Source organism: Tamandua tetradactyla, chromosome X (assembly GCF_023851605.1).
Source record: "Tamandua tetradactyla isolate mTamTet1 chromosome X, mTamTet1.pri, whole genome shotgun sequence".
NCBI lineage: Eukaryota > Metazoa > Chordata > Mammalia > Pilosa > Myrmecophagidae > Tamandua > Tamandua tetradactyla.
Window position 1 is genome coordinate 95,206,014 of NC_135353.1, and position 20,362 is coordinate 95,226,375.

A 20,362-nucleotide genomic window follows, 5' to 3' on the forward strand; every position below is an offset into this window, starting at 1 on the left:
CAGCACACATGGCAATTTCAGTATTTAAAAATGTATTTTTTTGAAATGGATGAATGAAGAAGCTATTAGTTGTTTTATAATAGAATCTTCGGATATTTAAAGGATTTTGGAGCATTGCTCCTGCATTTAAATTTTTGAGTGCCTCTTTTAAAGTACCATCTATTAGTAAATTTAGTTAACCTTGCGCTCTTAATAAGGATATAAATAATGTAGAACTTAATGAAAAGACTGCTTCCCAGACTTTGTGTGACATACTTTTTTTATGTTAGAAACTTATCCTCAATGATTGGAGGCAGAAGCTAGTGGTATTAAAAGAGATTAGGAATTCTTAGAGCAGAGAACTTTTGGTATAAATCTTGCTGTAATCAGAGAAAGTGAAACAGCAACTTAAAGTATTAAAAATTGGAGGATCGGGAAGATAACAGAATAATGAATTTCCAGGCTTGGTAAAATGAGTGGGCACATAGACCAGTAGAAAGGAATAAGTAATTGACATGGGGAGGCTGTTTCCTAGCTCTGATTTTGTATATCATGAAACAGCTCTCTGATCTTCATTTGATTTCCTTCAGGATAGGGAACTCACTCACTGCCAATGCAAACCTCAGACTGCTTGTTAGTTCTTTTTATTGTAAATTATTAAATGTTGGGTACAAATCCATCTCGTGTAGCATGAACCATTTTATTCTTAGGGCCTAGTCACAGTTGGATAAGCTCTTCATTGAAGTGTCAGACCAGCTGAGAGCTTGGAGAACAAGTCCTGAGTTATAGAGAAATAGCAATAATTGCAAAGCCTTTCCCCCATAATGTGGTTAAAGTTTTCCATTTACTCTCTGGATTTTTTCAGTTAGAAATCTACTTAACTTGCTTGTCTCCTTTGACCTAGTTTTGATCAAGCCACTGTATCCTTAACAGAATTGAAGTAGTGGTTGAAATTATTCTTTTAATTGCATTTACCTTTAGCTTGGATTGAAGAGATAGTTCTCTTTTCTGGACAGTTTGCTTTTCTCTGAAATTGTGGGTATTTCCAAGGGCTTTGCTAAATTAGTCCTTTAGGGAGAAAACAGCCTTTAGCCCACATTTATACAAAACAGGTAGCATTCCAAATTTTCTTTTTGATATACTTTTCTTTCTTACCACTAGTTTTGCCCCCAAGTAGTTTCTTTTTAAACCAATCCTTGATTCTGTGAGTTAATATGATTCTTGCTGTTAGAATTTAGGAATTTTAGTAAGACCAGAATCTCTAGATAAATTCCCCATCAGCTATAAAAAAGGTGATTCTGTTACCTTTCTCAAAAGGTTGTTTTTTGTTTGTTTGTTTGTTTTTTCCTCTTTCAGTTTCCTTTCAAAGCCAAGTGGGCTTTGCTCCCTTTGAAAGGAATAGGCTCTTGGGGGGGGGGGGGAATTGCTAATGAGTGGCTGATAATTCTTTCTTGTGAGAGAGATAAAGTTATTGACCTGACAAGCAAAACATGTACTCAATTTATAATGTATTGTTATCTTTATATCTGAAAATGCTACCAAATGAGCTGTTTCACATGTACTTTTATTTTATTATTATTTTTTTTTTGCATGGGCAGGCACTGGGAATTGAACCCGGGTCTCTAGCATGGCAGGTGAGAATTCTACCTGCTGAGCCACCATCGCACTGCCCTACATGTTCTTTTATTTATTTATTATTATTATTTTTTTTTTTACATGGGCAGGCACCAGGAATCGAACCCGGGTCCTCGGGCATGGCAGGCAAGCATTCTTACCTGCTGAGCCACCGTGGCCCGCCCTGTTCTTTTATTTTTAAAAATTTTTCTTGTGCCCTGTCTACATGGTTATTAGTTATAGAGGTTCACTTAAAGAGCATATGGCTATAAGTTATTACATTTTTTTCTCAGGTCACACTGTTGGATTGAGAACTGTCTCATACGCAGTACAATCTCTGGTTTTCCAGTTATACCCTGTTGGTTTAGGTACTTCTAGTTTTAAATATATGTGTTTGTTTGGGACCCACTTGCTGTGATTGTGTTATTTAATTCCCTGTGAATAAGTAGGTGTTCCTTTCATTATTTTTTCTTAGCTGTTCAGCCTCAAGAAGCTTATGAAACTGTACATGGATATCAAATAAGTAAATGTTTTGAAACCTGTTAAAAGTTATAGTGATTTAGCAAATTAAATATTAGGTGTACCTTCAGGATATTAATAAGAATTTTTGCTCATGTCTTTACAAATCAATAAGTTACTTCATTAATTGAATAAATATTTATTGAATGTTGCTTCTGGTATCAATCAGATTTCTTTTTCTGGCACCTGCTTTTTTCTTTTGGTCCAATTTGTTTCTGTTCTTTTCCATTTCCTCTGACAGCTCTCTGACATTTTGCTTTTTCTTCCAAACTTGCTTCTTAGAAAAAAAAATGTACCATTCAAAAGTATTAATGAGACTATTTGAATTCCTTCTTTGTGACCCATGTGTTTTCTTTCTGAATCTTATTGCTTTCTTTTAATTGTCTAGATAATTCCAATATATAGTTGAGACTTTTCTAAAAACTCTTATTCCTCATACTCGCATGGTACTAGCTTTACATTGTAATGGACTTTAAAATGTTAGTTCCAGTTAGGTTTTAAATTTGAGGCAGTTTACGCAAGGACATATTATAGTATATTATATTAGGAGAGGAAAGTAGATTCATTCCTACTTTTGTAGACATTTTTTTTTATATGCTGTATGGTGGGGGTCACGTTTCATTCTTTTTCCATGTGATTATTCCGTTATTACAGCACTATTTGTTGAATTTTTATTTTGGGGGGTGTGTGGAGGGGAAGTACATGAGCCGGGAATCAAACCCCAGTCTCCTGCATGGCAGGCGAGAATTGTACCACTGAACTACCCTTGAACCCCTCTACTTTTGTAGTCCTTTTAATGCTATTTCTAAAGAGCTCAGTTTTAGAGAGCTGCATTGTCAAGATATGGTCATCACAGTTACAGTTTTTAAGTAATTTTTAAGTTATATTTACTGTCAAAATGGTAACAGAAAAGTTAAAGAATTTCTTATTTTCTGTTTATGTATAAGCTTGCTTAAAGAAGGACTATTATAATATCAACCTTGGTTACTCCAGGAGTTTTGACCCTTGAGAAAGAACTTCTTTTCCTTAAATTATTATGTGATTTTTTTTCCTATCCTATCATATTAGACTTTTTCAGGTAACTCAGTTTCTTTTCACCCTTGATCATTTCCTAACTTTCTCACCCATTCTTTAAGGATTAAGTCTTAAAAGGGTATATGTGCTATTTTTGTTCACTGCTTAGTCTGAAATGAAAATATTAGCTAATGTGAAGGTGAGTTCTAAATCAGTCTAAAGCTTGGGACTGGTCTCTTTTCACCTCTAAATTATCCTTTTGTCTCTAAGGATTAACATTGGATATGCATTATGAATTAATTTCTTTGATTTTGAAATCTTCAGAATCTGAATTAAAGTCACCAACTTTATTTTACTCTTTTGTAGCAGGCATAAATTGGTTTAGAGTTCTTTAAAAATGTTCCTTGGCCTCTGAAATGCCTCTTTGATATGGCCTCCATTTAAAAAAAATATTATTTTCCAAACTTTTATAATTTATCTGAACTGCGACTGAAATCATGTACTTTATAGCTTAATGGACTTATAATGCATTATTGCACAACTTTAGACCAATTTTGTTAAATGAAGTGGTGACATTTCATGCAGTATTAAGCCAACTAGAATAATTTTCTTGCTCTTAGTCATAACTTCTCTGTGTCCTTGAAAAAATTCTCGAATGTGTTTTAGAAGGTTTTGACAGGAGAGAATGTTTCTAAAGATATATGGAAACAGGGACTTTTTGTCATTATTTCTTTAAGAAAAATAAAGTAGACAAAACTTGTGAAATGGGAAAGTGGTTGGAATGCCCCGTTATAATGCATTAAATTATATTTATTTAGTAATAGCTCAGTTGGAAAAGTGAATTTTTAAACTACAGCTTTATCCCCTTTTTAAAAATCCTTTACTAATTTTGATAGCATGTGTGTATGTGTGTGTGTAGAAAGTAAAGTATTAAGAACTATACTTTCAGCATTTCATGTTTTTGCCATCTTAAGAATTTGAAGCAACTTTGGAAGGTTGTCCTTCTATTTCAATACAATATGAATGGTTTTATTTCTCTTACTTTTTACTTAATATTCTGACTAAAAGAGACTAGGAATGAGTTTCTGAGCCCTGAGAGTTAACCCTAATATGAAACTACCCTGTGTTATGTAATATATTGTACTGGTTTCTTAGTTGTTAGCAGTTTTTTCTATTCCTTACTGTGTTGCTCTACTTACAATTCTGTATCTTTTTTTCCCCTCAGAATAAATTAAAATTTTTTTCTTAGTATATGTATGTTGTGGCTTGGAGTTAGGTACTCCAGATAAACCTGTTCTTAATCTCAGTCCATCCCTGTAGGTGTGAACCTACTGTGAATAGAACCTTTTGATGGGGTTATTTCAGTTTAAGTGTGGCCCAAGTGAAGCAGGATAGATCTTTACCCTATTACTGGAAGGCCACAGAGAGACAGAGAGAGAAGCCACAGAGAGTAACCAGAAGCTGGAATTCAATGGAACCCGGAAGAGAAAGGAAAAAATTGCTTCTTTGTGCTTTGTTATATAGCAGGAAAGCCAAAGAACCCCAAAGATTGTTGACCAGCTAGAAGATTCCAGTCTGGGAAAGAAAGCAAGCCTTCTAGCCTCTAAAACTCCGAGCCATTAAATTCCTGTTTTTAAGCCAACTCATATGGTATTATTTGGGGAGCCAGGAGTAACAGAAAATACAAGCAAGAAAAAGGAACAAAAAAATTATCCCTCATTCAACTCACTCATAGCCACTGATGTTAATGCCTGGGCTTGGGGATGGAGTGTTAATTTCCTGATCCATTTGTATGTACATATAAATATAAACTCATACATATAACACATTCTTTTCCACACACAAAATGTTTTATACTGTTTTTTTTTTTTTTCAGAAAGTTAAGTTTCTTTATCACTGGATATATTCCTGAATGGCTGTATTTTGTTGTATACATTCACTCTAATTTATTTAGTGTTCCTCTATTGATCATTTAGGCTGTTGCCTTTTTTCCCAGCATGAGGGCTGTGCAGCGTTTCAGTGGCAGAATTCTTGCCTGCCATGCCAGAGACCTGGGTTCAATTCCTGGTGCCTGCCCTTGTTTAAAAAAGAAGCATGGGGATAAACATCCTTGTAGCTAAATTTTTCATTCCTTTGTTCAATAAATACTTAATTGAGTACCAACTATATGTCAGCCAGTTTATTGGATATTGGATTACAACAGTGAGCACAAAACTATTGCAAATTACTACTAACTGCATTCTAATGGGGGGATAGGTATTAACAACTAATTGCTGTATGTGTAGTTTATAACTGAAATGGATACTCTGATAGAAAGGAGCACTATTCTGTGAAGGAATATCACAAAGAATCCTGACTGGTGTTAGGGAAGCCCTCGTTGAGAAAGTGCTACTTGAGCAGGCAGTTAACTAGTTGAATGAGGTTGGCATGGAGATGAGCATTATGGAGAAAGAAATTTTTCCACACAGAGGGAATCATATTTTTCAAAGTCTCTGTGGCAAGAGGGGTTATGACTTGGTTGGGGAACTGAAAGAAAGCCAATGTGGTAGGAACAGTGACAGCAACAGTATAAAATTTGGCTGAAGAGATAGGCAGGGAACATGCCAGGCGGGGCCTTATAAGCCATGTTATAGATTTGGGTTTTATCCTAAGAGTGATAGATGTCATTGAAAAGGGCTTTAAGTGATATCTGGTTTCCAGGTGAACTAATTAAAGAGGGACCAGATTGAATATAGGACGATTAGTTGGGAGGTTGTTGCAGTAGTTTAGGTGAGAAGTGATATCTTAGATTGGATTAGTGGTAAAAATGGAAAGAAGACAGATTCAAAAGATTTTTAAGGGTAAAAATGATTCCACTTGGAGCATATTCTTAAGTATTTTTTTAGAGTAAATTCCCAGAGGTGAAATTCTTGAGTCAAAGGGCATAATCATTTTAAAAGCTTATGGTAGATCATGTCAAATTACATTCCAGAAGGATTGTTTCAAGGTACTCTCCCATCAGTGAACATTATCTTTTTTTTTTTAATATTTTTTCTAGAAATTATGTTATATTTCAATTTTTTGAATGAGAATCATTTTGCCAGTTATAATAATACAGTTTTTGGAATACAAATGTATTGACCTTCCTATTTTGGCTTTAGAATGTTTTGTTTTCATTCTTAATATTCTGCCTATAAAAAGCTGAAACTTAAAGAAAAGGAATTAATGGGAATGTTGCCTGGGGAACAGAGGGAAAAAAATGAAATGGGTTTAGGTCAGATTAAGCATATTTGGAAAATCATGTTTTTGTTAAATGTCTAATTACTCCAGTACCTGTTCTAAATAGTCAATACCAAGACCCCTAGTTTTCTAAACACTGTATTGTAACTCTTGCTCTATCATGAGTTTGGACTTAGCACTCCCAAAATATTTTAAATGAAAATATTGATAAAGAGCCCAAAAGTATATAAAGCTTTTGACCACAGAGATAGAAATATGGAAATGTTTCTAAGTTTTATTAATGTTTTGATAGCTTAATAAATAAGAAATAAATGTATAGTACATGTTCCTGGGGGGCGGGGGCAGGGGGAAATGAGGTGTTACTGCTTAATGGGTACAGGATTTATTTGTGGTGATAAAAAAGTTTTGGTGATGATGGTTGCACAACATTGTGAATGTAATTAATGTAACTGAATTGTTATCCAAAAAATGGTTAAAATGGTAAATTTTATGTTATATGTGTTACTACAATAAAACTTTTAAAAAATTAATGAAAAATTATATCAAAAATCAATTGAAATAGTTTTTTTCTCCTAAATAGTTTGTGTTTTGAAAGATATTGGCCTTAGATTCAGAATAAAAGTTATCTTTTCATGTACTTCTCAAATATTTATGTAATCTTACATTATTGAACGTGATTATGATTAAAACGACTGCTCACTGCTTTGTTCTCTCTCTTTCCATAGTTAAAAGATGTTGATACTCAAAAAATCATCAAAGCAATGCTTTCTTATGTGTGGCCCAGAGACAGGCCAGATCTTCGAGCTAGAGTTGCCATTTCCCTGGGATTTTTGGGTGGTGCAAAGGTAAGAATAGGAGAAATTAATGTACTGTTTGTTGCTATAACTAAAAAATGCTATGACATTTTCTAGTCGTGATCCCTGAGCTTTTATAAGCCAATTCTGGGGTAACATTGCCAACTTCAAAGACCCTCATTTAGTTTATATTATTTTTATACAGTCCTCAGAAAGTTTATGGTAATGCCCGCTATGTCTGTGGATCAGAATTCTACCACCTTCAATTAAATGGAATACATTCCTGAAACCAGTGTAAAATACACAATTATTGTAACAAAGCATGATGAACTTTATAAAAGAAGTTCCTCAGAGCCTTCTTGATTCTTATTTAATACATATTTAAGTTTGGTTCCCAGTTCCCAGTAAATTGGAAAAAGGATGAAGTCGTTTTAGGCACATTGGCAAACATAAGTGGTAAATAAGAGTTTAACATCAAGAGGAAGAGGAAAAAAAACAGAAAAACTAAAGAGTAAGAACAACAGTCACGAAAGCCAGGCATTTTGGTACCATTCAGTATAGTGGCCTTCTACATTTTAGTAGCCTCTTCATTGTATCACTACTGTAACACATTTTAATAAGGCAATTATAACAAGGACCCTGAGTTTTTAAAAAAATACTTATTTTCAGTTTACTCGGATTTTAAAAGTGAGGGAGGTATATATCTCCTCAGGTACAATATATTGTTATGGTAAAGAGCATGGTCTCTGAAGTTAGATTGCGTGGACTCTGCCACTTAGTAATCTTGTGATCTTGGGCAAGTTGCTTAATCTCTGTGCCTCAGTTTCATGATTTGTAAAAGAAGGTTGTTAGAAAGATTAAATAAATTGACATGTAAAACCTTAGAGCATGGCTTGGCTCATAGTAAAGCACTAAAAAATATTTATTTAAATGAATGACTATTTCATCAAAAATATGCTAATATGTCTGCTGAAAAGTATAAATGAGGATTGGCTATAATTTGGAATGTATAAGGGTAAGTATTTTGTTTTATAACCCGGGTCTTATCATTTTGTTTCTTTTTAGTATATTTTGTTCCTGTTTATTTACTCATTTTTACCCCTCTCCTAAAAAGTATTTATTTAGAACACATCATACAAAGTACTGTTACTGGTACTGTATGGTATTCAAATATGAATTAAGCAAATATCTTCCTTCAGAGCATACAGGATGAGACAAGATTTATTGTATTGTTATATTAAAAGAAGTATCAGTCACATGCCATGGGGATTCAGAGAAGACAGAGGAACCATCATGATAGAGAGTGAGAAAAAGTTTCACAAGGAAGGTGACATCTGAATTAGGCCTTGATTGGTGAGTGGGATTGTTACAAGTATAGGAATAACATGAACAGTAGTCTAGATGGGATAGACTAGAACATGTAATGTGTGTGGAGAAATGAGTAGTCTAGCTTGGCTCCAGTGAGAGAAAAATGTTTCAGAGTAGTTGGAATTAAGTTTGAGAAGAGCTCTTATTATGAAATACCTTAACAGTAAAACAGAAAAGTTGATTTAATTATGCAAGGAATAGGAGCCTTCATTTTGAGTAGAATAATAAAGTTAGACTCATGTTTTAGGAACTTAATCTGACCCTGGCATATAAGGTAGATTAGAGTGGTGAAAGACCTAAGATAGGGGATACATTCATTTCATTCACTCATTCAGCAAATATTTACTGGCCAGTTCTAAGGCTATTGTAGTAGTCTAGGTGTGAAAAAAAATCAGTTTGTACAAAGGTGGTATTAGAATTGGTGGTGTTCAAGACTTAGTAACTGGATATTAGAAGTAAAAGAGGAGTAGCATTCAAAGATGATGCCAAGGATGAGAGGACGATAATGCCATTAAAGGTAATTAAATAAGGTCTGGTGTAGAAAATGAAGATGTTGGTTTTGGATATGTTAAGTTTGAGGTGCTAATGACACATCCAGACAGAGATATTAAGGTGAAAATTCAAATTATCAGACAAGCTCAGAAAGGAGCCCAGGGCTAGAGAGGGTAAGAGGTGATTGTTGAAACAATGTAAATTAGTGAGCTCACCAAAGTAACTAACAGAAATAGAAGACCAAGGATGGAACCTTGATCAATGTGTTCCTATAGGGAAGTAAAGCGAACAGTACAGGAAACAGCCACAGAGTGATTGGAGAGAGAAAAGTAAAACCAGAATACTGCAGACTGTTGATTTATTTTTGTCTCCTTTCTCATCTGTAGGGTCTGTTAAGTACTTTACCAGTGAATCTGGAACATTGCTTAGGAGGGTACAGAAATCATGTTGTTAGCAACAGACCAAGGATCCATACTTCATTCTATTGGTTTAAGCTGAACAGAGAGAATAATATTTTAAATCTAATTTTGGTAGCTAATGTCAAAAATTTTCAACTCTCATGCTCATTATTAGCACAATACTGATAGCTAAGTTATCTTTTACATATAAATTACTTAAGAATAAAAGTAATTCTGGGCTCTTGTACAAGGTAGAATTTGAAAATTGGCCTTTATTCCTTTATTAGCTGAATGAAAATACCTTGCTGGCAAATTAAAAGCAGATTCTTTTCTGGACTTAGTTTTGAATCGAAGAGAACACGTTAGAATAAGATTAATTAAGGAGGCCAAAGGGAGTATTAAATAATGACATTTCTATTAGGATTTATTTTTAGAATGAGTTCCAAACCTTCACAATACAGATTTCTGTTGCTTGGTGACAGGTCAATATAGAGATGTGAAATCTAGTCTACCATAACTTCCTGAAGGACTGAAATATTTTTAGATGGCTAATATTCGTTTCTTCTGTCAACAAATTCTGAACACCCACAGAATGGAAAGTGCTATACTAAATTCATGTAAACTAATTTCTAGTAAACAGAAATGCATAAGATGACTCTCAGGGATGAGCCTGGCCCTACCACTGTGGGATCAACAATGCCATCCTGACCAAAAGGGGGAAAAGAAGGTAACAAATAAGGTACCAGTGGCTGAGAGAGTTCAAATAGAGTCGAGAGACTACACTGGAGGTCATCTTATGCATGTTTCAGTAAGACATTGCTACCTACCATAACTTGCCAAATCCCAACCAAAACCATTCCTGCCAATCCTAAAGAGTACCTAGGGCATTACATAAGTTTCTACAAAGGTTCCATGCACTAGGGTAACTTTCCAAAACCTACAATCTCCAGATGGATCCCTGAACCAGATAACTCCTGAAATTCAGAGGAGGCAGCCTTTTTGAAACATCAGCTAGTTCCATCCCCTATCCCATAATACTGACAGCCCCTTCCAACATGAAAAGTTAGAATGGGTAGAGTCCAAATACTCTTAAAAAGTGGAAGAAAGAAATCAGTATAGAAGAAGCAGTACTCAAAAAGTATGATTCATTCCTTTTGATTCAAGAAAGGGAAGAAATCACTAAAGAGTGCCTACTAGAACTTACAGTGATTGCCTGCCAGTACTTTCAGAGCATGTAGGAAAGTTTTCTTTTTAATACATATGAACTACACTGTAGAGTAATTTTAAGAATTCAGAGTAGAGTACTAGCATTTAGCCATTCAACACCATTTTCCCAGCCTCTGTGCTATACTCAGTTTAAAAGTAATTGCTCTCCTACATCTTTAAAAACTGATCATTATTCATTTTTTATCAGTATTACAGGTTGTGTTTTTTAATTAGTGTGCAAAGATGGATTGCTATCCACTTTCAATCCCTTGGCTTCCTACTTTTTCCTACTCAGCCCGTATTATATGCTTGGCATATAAACACTTTGCTTTTTTTTGTCCCTCACATACTTCTCGTTCAGGAGCCTTCTCAGCTCTACATGCCACTCTGTTGTGAGCAGTGTCTGGTGGTTTTGTGATTAGATTTGAGGCACAGGCAAGAGAAAAGGAAAGGTAGGAAAGAGAAATTTCAGTTGAGGAAAAGAAAAAGGGGGGAGAGTCATCTTCCACGCTGCCAGGGAGATTTTTATCCCTGGATGTCATGCCCCATGTAATGAAGAGGGCAATGGTTTTACTGCAGAGTTGGGCTTAGAGAAAGAGAGGCCACATCTGAGCAACAAAAGTGGTCCTCCGGAGGTGACTCTTAGTCAGAGTAGTGTTGCTCTCTCTGAATCTCTCATTCTCCAAAATATTTCCTCTTTTATAGGACTTCAGAAACTAATCAAGACCCACTCAAATGGGTGGAGACAGGTTATCCCCTAATCCAGTTTAACAACCATTCTTGACTAAATCACATCATCCAGGGAGATGATCTGATTACAGTTTCAAACATACAATATTGAACAGGGATTATTTTACCTTTATGAAATGGGATTTATGTCAAAACATGGCTTTTCTTAGGGGGCATACTTCCTTTCAAACCAGCACAAAGACCTTACCTTCTAGGCTACAGTTTTCTTACAAGTATTTTCTAAATGACATCATACAATATTTCCTCTGTTTCTGGCTTATTTCAACTCACCAAATGTCCCACAGGTTCATTCAAATCGCTGCATGCCTCACAATTTCATTCCTTTTTGTAGCAGCTCCGTGTTTGATCGTATGTTTGCACCATCCTTTGTCATTCTACTCGGTCAGTGCATCTTTCAGCCACCACCTCTGTCTATTGCGCCTCATGTATAAGATCCAAGGTCAACAATCCATCAGCACTCTGAATTTTAGATAATTTCATTGTTCCCAAGAGAAAAATAGCCAATAAACAGAACCTCACAAAAGAGAAAGTCCAAACCTCTCCCTAACTCTTATCCCTCCCCCCATCATGTACCCCTGGTATTGCTGTAGTACTGTTGATGTTTTCTGTTCAACATGGCCCATAGCATGCAATAGTATTTTTCTCCCTGTACCCCAAAATTATACACACTTTATACAAGATTCATACCTTTGCAGTAGTTCATGCAAGAAATTTTTTTATATTTGTGGTGTAATTGGTGGGACCCATGCATCTATACAACCCCTTTCAATCACATTCACCTTCAGTATGGTAATATTACTTACAGACCCACTAGTGAACCGCCTACATTTCTGTCTGTTCCCTTACAATTAAGTTCAGCCTCATTAGTAAACTGTTTACCCAGCTCAAGCTTCAGTGTATCTCTAGATCCCCTATGTTCTGTATTATAAGCCTCTGATTTTACCTTTACCATGGTCATAAAAGTGGAATCATACAGTTTATATCCATTTCTGTATGGCTTATTTCACTCAGCATTATGTCCTCAAGGCTCATCCATCTTGTCATATGGTTCCGTATGTCATTTCATCTTACTGCTACATAATATTCCATCATATCTGTGTACACATTTTGTTAATCCACTTGTCTGTTGATGGACACTTGGATTGTTTCCATCTTTTGGCAATCGTGAATAGGCTGCTAAGAGCATTGGTGTGCAAATCTCTGTTTATGCCACTGCCTTCAGCTCTTCTGGGTATATACCGAGTAGTGATATTGCTGGGTCATAGGACAACTCAGTATTTAGTTTTCTGAGGATTTCTGAGGAACCACAGACTATCTTCCATAGTGGCTGTACCATTATACTTTCCCACCAGTAGTGCATAATTCTCCTAATTTCTCCACATCCTCTCCAATATTTACAGTTTCCTGTTTGTTTCATAGCAGCCATTCTTATAGATATGAGGTCGTATCTCATTGTAGTCTTGATCTGCATTTCCTTTATAGCTAATGAGAATGAGCATCTCTTTGTGTGCTTTTTAGCCATCTGTATTTGCTGTTCTGAAAACTGTCTATTCATATCTTTAGCCCAGTTTATAATTGGGTTGCTTGTTCTTTTGTTGTTGAATTGTATGATTTCTTTATGTATGCAGATACCAAACCTTTGTCTGATGTGTGATTTCCAAATATTTTCTCCATTGAGTTGGCTGCCTCTTCACCTTTTTGACAGACTTTCGAGGTGCAGAAGCATTTGATTTTGAGGAGTTCCATTTATCTATTTTTTCTTTTGTTGCTTCTGCTTTGGGTATAAAGTTTAGGAAGCTACCTCCTATTACTAGGCCTTGAAGAGGTTTCCCTACATTTTCTTCTAGAAGCTTTATGGTGCTAGTTCCTATATTTAGGTGTTTGATCCACTTTGAGTTAATTTTTGTGTAGGGTATAAGATAGGGGTCCTCTTTCATTCTTTTGGCTATTGATATCCAGTTCTTCCATGCCCATTGAAAACGCTATTTCACCCCAGTTCAGAGGATTGGGGGCCTTGTCAAAAATCAGTTGACCATAGATTTGGTGGTCTATTTCTGCACTCTTGATTCAATTCCATTGGTCAGCGCTTCTGTCTTTGTGCCAATACCATGCTGTTTTGACCACTGTGGCTTTATGATAAGTTTTAAAGTCATGGAGTGTTAATCCTCTCACTTCATTCTTCTTTTTTAGGAGCTTTTTAGCTATTTGGGGTCTCTTTCCCTTCCAGATGAATTTGGTAATTAGCTTTTCCAAATTTTCAAAGTAGGTTGTTGGAATTTTGCTTGGTATAGTGTTGAATCTGTAGATCAATTTGGGTAGAATTGACATTTTAACTATATTTAGCCTTCCTATCCATGAGAAGGGAATGTCTCTCCACCTATTTAGATCTCCTTTGATTTCTTTTAGCAATGGTATGTCATTTTCTGTGTACAGATCCTTTACATGCCTAGTTAAGTTCATTCCTAAGTACTTGATTCTTTTAGTTTCTATTTTCAATGTAAGTTTTTCCTTAACTGACTCCTCAGTTCAGTTATTGCTTGTGTATAGAAATGTTACTGATTTTTGCACATTAATTTTATATCCCACCACCCTGCTGAATTTGTTTATTAGCTCAAGTAACTTTGCTGTAGGTTTCTCAGGATCTTCCAAGTATAGTATCATATCATCTGCAAATAATTAGAGTTTTACATCTTCTTCCTTTCCAGTTTGGATGCCTTGTATTTCTTTGTCCTGTCTGATTGCTCTAGCTTTCAGAACTTCTAGCATAATGTTGAATAGTTGTGGTGACTGTGGGCATCCTTGTCTTGTTCCTGATCTTAGATAGAAAGCTTTCAGTCTCTCTCCATTGAGTACAATGCTGGCTATCAGTTTTTCATGTATTCCCTTTATCATGTTGAGGTAGTTACCTTTGATTCCTTCTTTTGGAGTGTTTTTATCAGAAAAGGATGCTGAATTTTGAATTCTTTTTCAGCATCAATCAAGATGAGCGTGTGAGTTTTCCCTTTCAATTTGTTAATGTGCTGTATTACATTAATTGATTTATCTTGCATTGAACCATCCTTGCATTCCTGATATAAACCCCACTTGGTCATGGTGTATAATTATTTTAACGTGTGGTTGGATTCGATTTGCTAATATTTTATTGAGAATTTTTGCATCTATGTTCATTAGAGAGATTGGCCTGTAATTTTTCTTTCTTATAGCATCTTTACCCAGTTTTGGTATTAAAATGATATTAGCTTCATAAAATGAGTTAGGTAGAGTTCCTTTTTCCTCAATTGTTTGGAAAAGTTTGAGCAGGATTGATGTTAGTTCTTTCTGGAATGTTTGATAAAGTTCCCCTGTGAAGCCATCTGGCCCTGGGCTGTACTTTGTAGGAATATTTTTGATGACTGAATCTCTTTACTTGTGATTGGTTTATTGAGATCTTCTGTTTCTTCCTGAGTCAGTGTAGCTTGTTTGTGTGTCTCCAGGAATTTTTCCATTTCATCTAAGTTGTCTAGTTTGTTAGCATATAGTTGTTCATAGTATCCTCTCTTGGTATCTTTTATTTCTTCAGGGTCTGTGGTAAAGCACCACTTCTCATTTCTGATTTTCTTTATTTGCATCCTCTCTCTTTTCTTCGTTGTCAGTCTTACTAGTGGCCCATCAATTTTATTGATTTTCTCAAAGAACCAACTTTTGGTTTTATTGATTCTTTTGGTTGTTCTTTTGTTCTCCCATTCATTTATCTCTGCTTTAGTCTTTGTTATTTCTCTTCTGTTTGCTTTGGGGTTAGTTTGCTGTTCTTTCTCAGGTTTGCCGTTTCTTCTTTTTTAATGTAGGAATTTAGGGCAGTAAGTTTCCCTCTCAGCACAGTCTTGCCACATTCCATAAGTTCTGAAACATTGTCTTCTCGTTTTCCATCATCTCTAGATAGCTACTGATTTCCCTAGCAATTTCTTCTTTGAAACACTGTTTGTATAAGAGTATGTTATTTAATTTCCTTATATTTGGAATGTTCTCATTCTTTGGTGGTTATTGAGATCCAGCTTCATCCTGTTGTGATCAGAGAAAGAGCTTTGAATAATTTCACTTTTTAAATTCATAAAGACCTCTTTTCTGCCCCAGCGTATGATCTATCCTGAAGAATGTTCCATGAGCACTAGAGAAGAATATATATTCTGTGCTTTGGGGTGCAGTAACCTATATATGTCTGTTAGGTCTAATTTATTTTTCAAGTTATGTAACTTCTCTATTTCCTTGTTGATCTTCTGTCTGGTTGTTCTATCTATAGAGGATAGTGGTGTTTTGAAGTCTCCTACTATTATTATTGAAACATTTAATGCTTCCTTCAGTTCTGCCAATGTCTGTCTTACATAGTCTGGAGCTCCTTGATGGGGAGCATAAATGTTTATGATTGTTATATCTTCTTGGTGAATTAACCCTTTAATTTGTATATAATGTCCTCTTTGCCTCTTATGACGTCTTTACATTTAAAGTCTATTTTGTCCAATATTAGTATAGCTACTCCTGCTTTCTTTTGTTTACAACTTGCATGGAAAATCTTTTTCCATCCTTTCACATCCAATCTATTTGTTTCCTTGTGTCTAAGATGAATCTCTTGTAAGCAGCATATAGCTGGATTATGTTTCTTAATCTATTCTGCCAATCTGTATGTTTTAATTGGTAAGGTTAGTCTGTTAACATTCAAAGTTACTACTGACAAGGCATTTCTTGAATCCACCATCTTATATTTTTTATTTTATTCATCAGATCTATATATTCTTTTCCCTCTTTCTCTTTGTATTCGTTGAATTACCCTTCATGGTACTCTTCAATTCTTTGCTCGCCTCCAGACCTACCTCTCCTGTCTTTTTTTTTTTTCAGCCGGCAGAACTCCTTTTAATATTTCTTGTAGGGGGCTGGTCTCTTGTTGACAGAGTCTTTCAGAACTTCTTTGTCTGTGACAACTTTAATCTCTCCCTCAGTTTAAGGGCAATTCAGCTGGGTACAGAATTCTTGGCTGGAAGTCTTTCTCTTTCAGGATCTTGAATATATCATACCACAGCCTTCTTGTCTCCAGGGTCCTAGTTGAGTAGTCTGAAGTCAGTCTTATTTGGTTTCCCTTGAATGTAGTAGATTGTTTTTCTCTTGCCACTTTCTGGATTTTCTGCTTCTCTTCAACATTTGACAGACTTTATTATGTGTCTTGGGGAAGGCCTATTTGGATTTATTCTGCTTGGAGTTCGTTGGGCTTCTTTGACTTGTATGTTAATGTCCTTTGTTAAGGTTGGGAAGTTTTCCCCCATTATATCCTCAAGTACTCTTCCTAGCCCTTTGCTCCTCTCTTCTCCTTCTGGGTCACCAATGATTCTTATATTTGCGTGCTTTGTTTTGCCTATCATTTCCCTGAGATCCAATTCAATTTTTTCTGTCTTTTTTGCCATTTGCTGTTTTGAGTGTTTGATGTCAGTTATCCTGTCCTATATATCACTTATCCTTTCTTTTGTCTCTTCATATCTATTGTTCAGTGCCTCTGGTATGTTTTTTTTAGGTCAACAGAGGCTTTAATCTCCATGATATCTGCTATTTTTCTAGTTATTCTTTCAGATTCCTCCTTATGCTCTTCTACTGTCTTCTTGATCTGCTTTATGTCATTTGTTATCCCACTTATTTTATTAAGTAGAGTTGTGTGAACATCTTTGATTACTTCCAACATCTGTGTCTCCTCTGGTGTTTTAATTTGGTCATGAGGCAGGACTATATCTTTCTGCATTGTGATAGATTATTGATCTTCTGCTGTCTTTGTGGCATTTAAATACCTTGATTGATTTACTTTGGGAGTTGATTTCTTTCAGTAATTTAAGGCCTTGTGTTTGCAGAATGGTTGTACATCAGGGAGCAGGGTATGGGTGGGGCACTCAGAGTGGTGATTTGTTTCAGGACAGGTATAGGCACAGGTTGGGGATGTTTGACACTGATGCTTGTGAACGTGGGTGCCCAGTGGCCAGGGAAAGTGTAGCTGTGCAGGTACACTGGTCTGGGGGCATAACCTGGTGTGCACTCATCTAAGTCACAGGACCCTTTATGCGTATGCCTAGAGCTGTGGCATTTGGTTGACATTATGCCTTCTTGGATTGCAGGCAGATGTGACATGGCTGCACAGGTCAACACTTTCTCAGAGCTGGGAAATGTGGCTGAGGGCTGTGCCCATGTGCAGTTCTAGGATTGCTGTAAATTCCTAGTCCCTAGCTCTCGTCTGTGTTTTCTCACGGGCTCTGTGCCTCTGCCCTAGGCTCCAGTTCTCTTCCTCTCAGTTCCTCGGCCTCTGCAACTAGGGCTACCCTATGTGGTGCAGAAATCTCTCCTAGGTCAGCCAAACTCCTGAATCGCCACCTCCGTCGCCCTCCTGTCCTGTCTTTTCCATGGACCAGGGCTAATCTCAAGCTACTCTATTCAGCTAACTTCCCAGAAGCTATAAGCCTTTTAATGTGCTGCTGCATTCAATTTGCAAGTATTTTTTTTGAGGATTTTTGCACGTATATTCATTAGAAAGATTGGTCTGTAGTTTTCTTTACTTGTGGTATCTTTATCTGCCTTTGGCATCAGACTGATGATGGCTTCATAGAATAAGTTAGGTAGCTTTCCCCCCTCTTCAGTTTTCTTTAAGAGTTTGAGCAGCATTCTAATAATTCTTTTTGAATGCTTGGTGGAACTCACATGTGTAACCATCTGGTCCTGACTTTTCTTTTTTGGGATCTTCTTGATGACTGATTCAATGTCTTTACTTGCGATTGGTTTCTTGAGGTTGTCTATTTCTTCTTGTGCCAGTGTTGGTTGTTCATGCCTTTCTAGGAAGTTGTCCATTTCGTCTACATTTTCTAGTTTATTAGCATATAGTTGCTCATGGTAGCCTCTCATTACCTCCTTTCTGTTGAGTCATTGGCTATGTCTGTTCTTCCATTTCTGATTTAATTTTTTCCAGCCTAGCTAAGGGTTCATCAGAATCCTTTATGGATTTTCTCAGAAAACCAACTTCTGGTTTTGTTGATTTTGTCAATTGTTTTAATATTCTCAATTTCATTTATCTCTGCTCTAATCTCCATTATTGGTTTCCTGTTTTTCTTTGGGGTTAGTTTGCTGTTGTTTCTCTAGTTCTTCCAAGTGAACATTTAATTCCTCAGTTTTGCTTTTCTTTTTAAATATAGGCATTTAAGGCAATAAATTTCCCTCTTAACCCTGCCTTTGCTGCATCACATAAATTTTGATATGTTGTTTTCATTTTCATTTGCCTTGAGATATTTACTGATTTCTCTTGTAATTTCTTCCTTGAACCATTGGCTGTTTAAGATTGTGATTTTTAGCCTCCGTATATTTGTCAATTTTCTGTCTGTCTATTATTGATTTCCAAGTTCATTCCATTATGATCCAAGAAAGTATTTCGTATGATTGCAATCTTTTTAAATTTATTGAGACTTGCTTTGTGACCTAGCACATGGTCTATCCTTGAGAAATATTCATCAGCACTTGAGGAAAATGTATATCCTGCTGTCATAGGGTTTAATGTTCTGTAAGTGTGTTTAAGTTGAATTCATTTACCGTATTATTCAAATTTTTTGTTTCTTTAATGTCCTCTGTCTAGATGTTCTATTCATTGATTAGAGAGGGGGAATTGAAGTCTCCAACTCTTACACTAGAGGTGTCTATTTCTCCCTTCAGTGTTGTCAGTGTTTGCCTCATGTACTTTGGAGCACTCTGGCTTAGTGCATAAATATTTATGATTGTTATGTCTTCCTGTTGATCTGTTCCTTTTATTAATATATAATCTCCTTCTTTGACTCTTTTAATTGTTTTATATTTGAAGTTTAATTTTTGAGATAGTCCTGTTCTTTTTTGATTGTTGTTTACATGAAACATCTTTTCCCAACCTTTCACTTTCAGCCTATTTTTGACCTTGGGTCTACAATGAATCCCCTGTAGACAGCATAAATATGGGTCCTGTTTTGAAATCCATTCTGCCACTCTGTATCTTTTGATTGGGAATTTAAGCCATAATCGTTTAATGTTATAACTGTAAAGTCAATACTTGTACCATTTTGTCTTTTGGATTTTATATGTCATATCTAATTTTTTTTTTCTCCTCTTACCTTTACTGAAAGTCTTTGTTTCTACCCTCTTCTCCAGACATCTCTATCCTGCCTATTCCTGTCTGCCTGTAGTGCTCCCTTTAGTATTTCTTGGAGAGCCGATCTCTTGGTCCCGTATTCTCTTACTGAGTTTGTGTGTGTGTATTTGTGTGTGTGTGTATGTGTGTGATGCATGGTCTAGGAAACAAATCTTGCTGATATTTTAATATTTTTATCTCCTCCTCTTTTTTTTTTTTTTTTGGCTTGGGCAGGCACCGGGAAACGAACCTGGGTCTCCAGTATGGCAGGCAGGCAAGAACTCTGCCTGCTGAGCCACCATGGCCTGTCTCTCCCCCTCATTTTTTTTGAAGGACAATTTTGTGGGATATAGAATTCTTAGTTGGCAGTTTTTCTCCTTTAGAATCTTAAATATATCATACCACTACCTTCTGTCATCTGTGGTTACTTCTGAGAAATCCACACACAGTCTTATTCAGCTTCCCTTATATGTGATGGATTGTTTTTCTCTTGCTGCTTTCACAATTCTCTCTTTCTCTTTGACATCTGACAATCTGATTAGTAAGTGTCTTGGAGTATGTCTGTTTGTATCTAGTCTGTTTGGGGTACACTGCAGTTCTTGGATCTGTAATTTTATGTGTGTCACAAGAGATGGGAAATTTTCAGTGATAATTTCTTCTATTAGTCTTTCTCCTCCTTTTCTACTTCTTGAACCTCTCACAGCACATATTTTCGCATGCTCCATGTTGTTGTTCAGTTCTCTGAGACCCTGCTCATATGTTTCCATTCTTTTCCCTATATTTTCTTTGTGTGTTGAATTTCAGATGTCATGTCCTCTGGTTCACTAATCCTTTTCTTTTGCCTCTTTTTGTCTATTGTGGTA

At 35.9% G+C, this 20,362-nt stretch overlaps 1 protein-coding gene across 3 annotated transcripts in view; it reads left to right on the top strand.

Annotated features, from left to right (window-relative positions):
* ABCB7 (ATP binding cassette subfamily B member 7) overlaps positions 1 to 20,362 on the top strand; it is a 189,798-nt gene that overhangs the window by 110,699 nt on the left and 58,737 nt on the right. For all 3 annotated transcript variants that reach the window (XM_077145350.1, XM_077145351.1, XM_077145352.1), the window contains one exon: positions 7,071 to 7,190. In XM_077145350.1, coding sequence (XP_077001465.1) covers positions 7,071 to 7,190 — 120 coding nt within the window. The remainder of the gene's footprint in view (positions 1 to 7,070; positions 7,191 to 20,362) is intronic.